Source organism: Camelina sativa, chromosome 12 (assembly GCF_000633955.1).
Source record: "Camelina sativa cultivar DH55 chromosome 12, Cs, whole genome shotgun sequence".
Lineage (NCBI taxonomy): Eukaryota > Viridiplantae > Streptophyta > Magnoliopsida > Brassicales > Brassicaceae > Camelina > Camelina sativa.
This window is the reverse complement of record NC_025696.1, coordinates 24,309,854-24,319,259: the sequence shown is the minus strand read 5'-3', so window position 1 is coordinate 24,319,259 and position 9,406 is coordinate 24,309,854. Positions and strand designations below refer to the sequence as shown.

At 35.0% G+C, this 9,406-nt stretch overlaps 1 protein-coding gene and 1 long non-coding RNA gene across 2 annotated transcripts; one reads left to right on the top strand and one right to left on the bottom strand.

Annotated features, from left to right (window-relative positions):
* Positions 2,196 to 3,173, bottom strand: LOC109127987. Its single transcript, XM_019233641.1, has one exon. It carries the CDS (start codon positions 3,171 to 3,173, stop codon positions 2,196 to 2,198), a length of 978 nt encoding a protein of 325 aa, XP_019089186.1.
* Positions 7,016 to 8,740, top strand: LOC104732561. Its single transcript, XR_758881.2, has 2 exons — positions 7,016 to 7,640; positions 7,777 to 8,740. It is a non-coding gene; the product is annotated as an uncharacterized LOC104732561 (long non-coding RNA).

The window sequence follows — 9,406 nt, the reverse complement described above, 5'->3', positions numbered from 1 at the left end:
ACACTGGAGCAAATGTCTCCTTGTAATCAAGTCCTTCAGTTTGTTTATTCCCAAGAACCACAAGCCTTGCCTTATAACGTTCCAAGGAACCATTGGACCGGTATTTCAAAGTAAATACCCATTTACAACCAAGAGCTTTCTTACCTTTTGGCAAAGGACCAGTAGTCCAAGTTCCAGCTTCCTCAAGAGCATCAATCTCTCCACCAACAGCACCTCGCCATTTCTCATCAAGAACAGCCTCATCATATGTACAAGGGATCTTACCCGCAGTGATAGCAGCGAGAAAAGCTCGGTGATGATCCGAGAAGCGAGAACAATCAACATAATCTTCGAAACCAAGAAGATTCAACAAAATCACCATCGGACTCAACATGAGTAGTGTTGGTAACATAGTCGGTAAGTCTCGTGGACCGGAACTTTTGTCGACATCCCTTGCCCTGTGGACTATCAGGCTCATTATCACCATTATCATTAGAATCCGATGCGGACTCATCATCCGATGAGCCAGACACAAGAGCAGGAGACGAACCAGAAAGCACACCCGGAACAGTAGGGAGTGATGGTAAGGGATCGGTAGAAGCTGATGAAGTTTGCTGAAGAGTAGGTGTAATCTCAACCGGTTGTTGAGAAGATACCGGAGGGGACGGATCAACAATCGGAGCAGTAGTAAGTTGTGGTGGAAGAATGAACTCATCATCATCATCATGAGAACATATCGGAGCAAAAACAGAGTCCGGAGATGAAGGAACCTCACTCGTGATTTCCTTGGTGAGAGGAAATTCTGTTTCCACAAACACAACATCTCGAGAGGTAGAAACAACACCACTCTCGATATCATAAACTCTCCAACCCTTCTTACCGTATGGATAACCAAGAAAAACCGATCGATTACTGCGGGAAGCAAATTTATCCCCATCACGACGTTGATTATGTACATAGCACAAACAACCAAATATCCTCAAATGATTCAAAGGAGGAGGTCGATTATAGAGAACCTCAAATGGTGTCTTGCCACCAAGAATCATAGTAGGAGTCCGATTAATCAAGTAACCTGCGGTTAGAGCACAAAAACTCCAAAATTCAACGGGCAAGCTAGCTTGAAAACGCAGTGCACGAGCAACGTTAAGAATATGTCGATGTTTCCGTTCGACACGCCCGTTCTGTTGCGGAGTACCAACACAGGAGGTCTCATGAATGATACCTTTTTCCCAGAAGAAAACTCCAAGGCTTAAAAATTCAGAACCATTATCACTTCGAATTGTCTTTACTTTGCTTTCAAATTGTCTTTCAACCAAAGAAATAAAATTGCAAAGTGTAATAGCAGTTTGCGATTTATTTGGCAGCAAATAAATCCACACAGCCCGAGAGAAATCATCAACAATCGTTAAGAATAATCGAGAACCACAAATCAAAGTTGTACGATAAGGACCCCACAAATCACAATGGACTAACTCAAAAACTGCTGAAGTTTTATTAATGCTTAGAGGAAAATGATCTCGTGTTTGCTTGGAACGAATACAAACGTCACACAACTTGGAATCAAAACTACTACTACGAATAGAATCCTTGAATTTCAGCATCTCCATAGCTTTCGAAGAAGGGTGTCCCAAACGACAATGCCAAACATCCAGAGAGTGCTTGTCCAATGCTTGAGCCATCACCGCTGTTGCCAATCCACGAAAGAAATAGAGTCCATTCAACAAATCACCAGCCCCAATCAGCGTCTGAGTGATGCGGTCCTAAGCAACACAAAGCTTATCAGACAACTGGAAGATACATCCCCTATCTCTAGTCAACTGAGAAACTAATATAAGATGACAATGTAAACCATCCACAAAGAACACAGTTTGCAACTGAATATGTGAACAAAGATAAACTTTCCCTTGTTTATTTGCCATCGTAAACCGACCATCCGGTAACTTGATAAACACGGGAGCCATGTCACAAACATCTTGAAGAAACTCAATACTACCAGTCATATGATTTGAAGCTCATGTATCAATAACCCAAGATTCAAGAAAAAAACGTACCGGAAAGATGATCACTAACACCGGTGTTTCGTTCATTGCGCATACGCTTCAAACTGGTCCAGTCCAACTCGCTCAGTCCGCTAATACCAATCCGATCAGCATCCGTAACCACCGAGTTTGCTGTATAAACTGGTGTCGTGGTAACCATCTGGTTAGCTTGTGCAGTCACACCATGATTCGGTTGAGAAGACGGAGCAGACGGTTAGCGACGATCACTTGTGGACCCATCGGAGTGTTCAGAAGCTTAGAACGTGGTCGATCACCCCACCAATATGGATAACCAAGTTTACGAAAACAGTTTGCAGCTAAGTGACCTGTTCGACCACAAACAGTGCATATAGCAGACGGATCTCGCAACTGTGGTGATGGTTTAGACCGAGAAGAAGCTTGAACAGCAAAACTAACACCTTCGTTATGTTCCTCCAGTAGACGACTCGCCCGCTTGGACTCTTCGTCTTGAGTAACAACTTGGTAAGCTTCATCAAGAGAAGGGAGAGGGTCACGTGCCAATAGAGAGGACTTGACTGCCCCAAATACCGCTTCATCAAGCCCCATTAAAAACTGGTGTAGTTTGTCTTCTTCTCGTTCACGTGCAATCTCTTCCACCGTCTTTGCGCGTTGAAAATCAGCCAGACTAGTCCATAACTTTGTAAGTTTCCCATAGTAAGCCTCTACAGCAAATCCTTTTCGCTGACAATTTGCCAGCTCCGTCTTAAGTCGTTGGACATGTTGGCCATTCTTGACTGAGAAACGCTTTTGTATGTGCGTCCACAAGTCACAAGCAACTTCATGATGAGAAAGTGAGCTACTCAAATCTGGAGCGACAATAAGCCGAATCCAAGACACCACCATGGCGTTATTAGCCCACCAATCCTCAAGATCATCAGAACCTTCATCAGGTTTCGGGATAGTACCGTCCGCAAAACCGAATTTCTTCCTAGCTCTCAACGCAAGTCGAAGATTCATCGCCCATTCATCATAGTTAGGTCCACGCAACTGGGGTTGCGAGATCACCGACCCTGGATTATCACCGGAAGATAGATCATACGGATCAATCCTTCGACGTGTCATCTCAGTTCGTGTGTTTGAACCTGAAGTGATGAGAGAACCAGATTTCTTTACAGCAGAATCTTCGTCAGACATAGCTTAGAGAGAGAGATATAGAGAGTATTACGACAGAATGATCAATAATACTAAGGTCAAGGAAGAGAAGAAGAACAGAAGGAAAAACAGAGTATGGCTATAAGAAAACAGAGGCAAGAATCGTAGACCTAAAAATATAGGTTATGCTCTGATACCATGACAAAACCTAGAGTTGTATAAAGGTTTTCTGTCTTATTAAATTGTAAGGCATAGCCTTATATACACAATACTGGTATGCCCTAATACAAAGATATTAATTATCCAAATAATACATAAGAATATTTTTTTTTGTTAAAAATAATACATAAGAATATACTAATTACATTTCAGTCCTAAACCCTCTCAATAAATTACTCCCTCTTGTAATTATCCTAAGTTTTTTTTTTTTTGATAATCAATTATCCTAAGTTATTCTTTTTATTTTTCTTCGTGGTAGATCATCTACCGTACGTAGTAGATATGATGCCATTTTAATTTCGAATACATCAAAACTCTTTTATTACGAGTTATATGAAAACGTGCAAGCGCTGAAAGAGCATTTTTATTCGCAGTTTTAATACTTTTTAGATAATTAATGTTTCCCCTCTTGCAACGATCTTGTAAAGCATTTAAATTTCAGTCAGACGTATCAAAAATGTTAACTGTCCAATGAATTTCTAACAAATTTCCAAAAATACTATTCTACTAAATTAGTTGGAAATTTCCAATGATTAATATGTTTGTTGAAATCAGAAATTTCAAATTATTTTCCGACAAAAATAAAGTAATTCAATATTTTGTAAAAAAAGAAATTATTTGTATGATCTTTATTATAGCCATTTGAACATAAATAATCGTCGCAAAATCCCTTGAAAAAAATACAGTGCTCCACCTATAAATATCTTTCTATACTTACTCACAAATCTGCTATAAACATGACAATAATAAACAAAAAAATGGCTACTTTAAATTCTAATAATTATTTTTGATAGTGAATGAACAATTTTTTATGATCTAATGAGTAATTAATGATAGGGCTGGTTATAGAAGAAGAGTTCAGCGAGTCTTATAACTTATAAGTAGTTTATGGGTTTTGCGATAAACAAAAGACGTATCGTTGCAAACCGGTATAGTAATAGAAGATGGTTTATAAACGTGATAAGCAGTGAAACACTGGTATAGAGGGTTTATTTCCAATTGTCGAGGATTTATATATCGGATTATAAGGTTTAGTATGTTCATGAAAAAAATCAACTGTAGAACATAAAGCTAGTAGTCTAGTACTACTTAATTAACAATATATTTGTCCCAAAAAAAAAGTTAACAGTATAATGCGAATATATAAAAGGATGACAGAACGATTATAGATGAAAAATGTACATACGTACATGTCATATATATATGATGAATCTTTGACAAAAAAATATATATATATATGATGAATTTAAAGAATCCATTATCCTCGGCCATGTTGGATACTACAAAACTCTTTTTTAATCTAAAAATATCCATTATTAAATAGTAAAATTTAGTTGGAAAAACAAATCTAGTAAAAGAATAAATATAAGGAAAATTATAAATAAAAGATCTTTTTCTAAAAATTTGGCCATCTACACTTTTTTTGGAAGATTGTCAATTGTGACGAAAATACCCCTACTAATAGAAATAGTGAAATTTTTAGGAGTTTGAACCAATAAACAAAAAGAAAATCCATGTTAGTATACAACTGTGAAAAAAAAAAATTGAAAAAAAAATGTTTTGGGTGTTAAAAATCAGTTTGTAAATTCCTGATTTATGGTCTAAATTGTTTAGAATAGACTTTCTACGATTTTTTCTCTTTCTGAAACATTTAGATTGTTCATTCTACAGTTTATAAATGTTCTACAAAGTTTAGACGGAAAATTTGTTCTAAAAATTTAAGAACCTAAATTTTGTATGTTCTACAAAATTAAGAATATGCATTCTATGTTTTTCTTCATTCTACATCAATTCAGAATTCGTTTTCTACGGTTTACCCTATATACTAAAACAAGTAGAAGATATATCATAGAAATTTTTAGAATTTGTAATCTGTAAACCTTAGAATACCCTAAAAATAGAAAGAAAATAAATTAAATAAGGAAAGTGAATATTTTTAAATATTTTTTAAATATTCTTAATTTATGGTTAAGATTTCGTAATTATTGTTTAGATTTGTTCTAATACATTTTAGAATGCGTATTCTAAATTATTTAGAAGATAAACAAATTAAGAAAAATCGACATTATACCTTAACGTGATCGGTCACCATCTCTTCCACCTTCCACAAAAGCTTTCACTTACCTGTTTATGATGCAAATCTATGTTACTTGTGGTGTATGGACACTGGATGCCAAGAAGGAGTGGAGATTTATTGATGATGAAGAAAAACGTGCTAGATTACTGACTTTGCAACCCACTACATCTCTTGAAGAGTTGAAGGTTATGGTTTCAGAAGACTATGAAATAGAGCAAAATATGTTTGATGTGGAATTCAGTTATCTACTCACAGAGGTTAAAGTTGATTGTCCTCCTGTTGTATTTACAAATGATAGAGGTATGAAAAATTTTCTTGCATATCTGAAAAAGATAAACATGATTCGGTTGTTTGTTACATTCAAAAGAGTAGTTGATGGTGATAGGAGTAAAGTCCAGTTCGATCTGAATAAGTTCCCAGCTGATAGTAGCGATGGTTGTAATGTGGAAGTTGATGTAGGAAAATCAGTAGGTATTATTTCAAGGAATTCACCTAAGCTGACTAATGATGTATTAGAAAAGCGTACTGATGCTAATCTTGGTGATGCTGCTGTTTAAAGTTGGAAGATTCAATGGTAAAAAAGGGTGAATATTTTGAAGGGTTTTTTCTCAATTTCTCGATCCCTTTTGTTTTCTTAATTTGTCGAGACAAAGTCACAATTTCATTATTTTCTCAAGACCCATTACGAAAAATTAGGCCCACTAGACTTATTTTCTCAATTTTCCTTATTTCGATTTTTACTGATTTTAAAATTTCAGGAGACAAAAAAAACAACAAATTTTATCTGAAAATATAACTAAGGGTATAATTGGCTATTTTTATATCCAAAACCCTATATAACCAAACTTTTCAAAAAAAAGTGTAGATGGCCAAATTTTTAGAAAAATATCATTTATTTATAATTTTCCCATAAAAATATAGGAACAGTAGTCTTTCATTTGTAAGTCAAACAAAAAAGAGTAGATCTGGAAATTACAATAGTTTGTCTTAGAAAAAAACGTTATAGGCATGCATTGATTATAAATTTATAACAGTAAGTAATAAATAAGGATAAATAGTCGTTTTAGCACAATTTGCAGTATAGTATTTTTTTTTTATCTTTGACAACTAATCACAATTAAATATTTTATTAATTAATATTTTAAGTTTAAAATAATTATTACAAAAAAATATATTTCGAATCAAGAAAAAATATATGTAAGAATTTTAATATTTCAATTAAAAAAATCCATGAACCTCTTAAAAATTTCCTAATGTGCAATGTATGGTTTATTTATTTCTTTGCATTTGATTTTTTGGTCTTTTACATCCATATTCTTGTTTGCATTAACAAACACCTATTTCCTATTCTTTATGTTACTTAGTTTATTTTCTAGGGTTTTCACACATATTGAAAAGAATAGTAAAATGATAATTGTAACTTTGCTTTCTTAAAATTTACACAAGTGACGTTATTTTAAAATAATAAATATTATGAAGGATAAATTGGGAAAAAGAAAAAATATCTACACGTAGAAAATAAAAGAGAAATTTACGAGATAAGCATTTAATCCCAAGAGTATTGTCTGATTCGGCTTTTCTGTGTGTACTCATGGAATTAGCATTTTTTATGTTGCTAAATTACATAATTAATCCTCTAAAATTGCAGCCCAATTATAATTGTTTTAGTTTTTTTTTCTTTTTCTCTTTGCTTCCTCCTTCCGACATTGATGACGCTTCTTATATGAAATTAGCAGAAAATAAAATTGTAACCTCTTTCTAACTTCTCATATCCGCTTTCTGATTCAGTGATGTATCTCATCTGCTTGGTTGTCTAAATCGGTAGATTTGAAGTCCACAATCTCTAGAATCTACCAATATCATCATACCAGAACTTCAATCGGGTCTGCTATTCCAAGTCTTCAAATAGTTTCACTTGCAACTCAAGGATTTCCGAGCCGTTTCCGGCATAGGTAGGTTGGACTTCAGTAGTTGGCGCAACTCCAAACTGAGTCCCAACGACTCAACACGAGCTTGCATCTGAGTGACATCACCCGCAGTCTGAATAGCCGATTTCAAATCCGACGAAGGATAAATTTGACGAAGACACGCCATGATTTCAGCTCGTCACGACCGTGCTCAACCACGGTTATAACAGATTCGAACCGGTAGGGTTGGTTTGTGGTGTCGTTCGGAGGGATCTTAGATCCAACGTAGTACTTCACTGTCATCAGGTATAAGCCTTCAACTAGATCTCTAATTCTTCTAATTTACTCTCTCTTTTGTATGGTCTATATAGCCAGATGCGTATTATTTTTCCTTTTGATTTTGATATGTCTCCTTACTAGTTGTCATCTGTTTGTTAAATAGACAACTCAAATTTATGCTTATTGTCCATGGATTCCTCTCTTATGCTGTCATTGCCTCACTGGATCTGTGATAGTTCTGATCGGGTTCCATTTGTTGTTCTTGCTGAAGGTTATGTTAACTTTACTTGGCTTTATCTCTTATCTTGTTATTACCGTTTACTATTGCTTCACCTGCCCTATAGGATACGTTATGGTTTCATATGCTTCTTGACCATAGGGTTTACTTATTTGCTTGTTCTGGAAGATTTTTGTCGTCTATATGCTGCATATGTTGTTCATTCGATTGTGTAATTTGTGTTTAGGCTCACATATACATATAGTCCTTTAAGTCTATTTTATTGTTTCATTTGGTGTTTGGGTTCTTTCAGTTGTATAACCTTAGGGTTTAGTGTTCTATTTAGAGCGAGTTTCATTTATTTCTTGGGTTCCTTTGGTAATTGTCCTTAGGGTATAGTTTTTTTCTTAATACATGTGTTTCATTTGGTCCTTGGGTTCCCTAGTTATAATCCTTAAGGTCTAGTTTTTTCCTTAATACATGTGTTTCATTTGGTCCTTGGGTTCCCTAGTCACAATCCTTAGGGTATAATTTTTTCTTTAATACATGTGTTTCATTTGGTCCTTGGGTTCCCTTAGTTACAATCCTTAAGGTATAATTATTTTATTAATTCCTGTGTGTTTGAAATGAAAGGGTAGGTTTCTCCAAGGAATTGATATTGTTGCTCGACGAAATAAACTCTGCAACTGATCTGCAAGAAGCTTTTGATATTGTCGGAGTTCTGGCTGATCTTGGGAATGGAAAAGGTTGAGAGAAAGTTTTGGTTTTGGGAATGAAGTAGAGCTATGTGTGTTTTATTTTGTTGTGTCTGTCATTGATATTTGGGATAAATTGTCGAGAATTTTGGTTGTTGTAAACACTCGTTTTATCGTCTTATCAATGCAAAACACACATATTGCTCTTTGCTTAACATGACAGCCATCTAATTACAACTCACTAGACCGTGTCCTGTTTGAAAAGATTCCAAATTTGAACCATAAGCCACATCTTCAATTAGCATAAATTAAAAACAGTGACCAACCAAAATGGTCGACACAATGAACGATTTTCAAAGCAAAATCCCGTGCATCTACACCAAAGATACAACAGTCATTTTTTGTCAAAGAAAAGCCTAAATCTAGAAGCATGGACAAAAATGCTCAATGTCAAATTTTTTGTGGGACAAAGGCCCAATTAGACAATTGCCCCAAATTTAAAACTATAGATCTTTTTGAACAAATTTTAAAGGGTTGCTTCTGATGTGGTAACTTTCAGTATCAATTATTTATCAATCCACAATTTGCAATCAACCAACACACCAAGAATACACAAAATGCTTAATCTATTCTTAATCAAGTAAAAGGTTCTTATGACACTACTTAACTAATCAAAATCACTCAAATAAAGAAAACAAGACAATGCAAACTCAAGGCAACAAACTCAAATAGCAAATATACTGAAAATCAAGAATTAACAAGAGAACCTTGGGCAAGGTAATTGACTTGGGAGATAGCTAATCAATCCTAGATGGCTAAGTAACAATCAAGAACAATCCTATGGCTAGAACACTTATGCAAATCAATTCATTTCCATGATA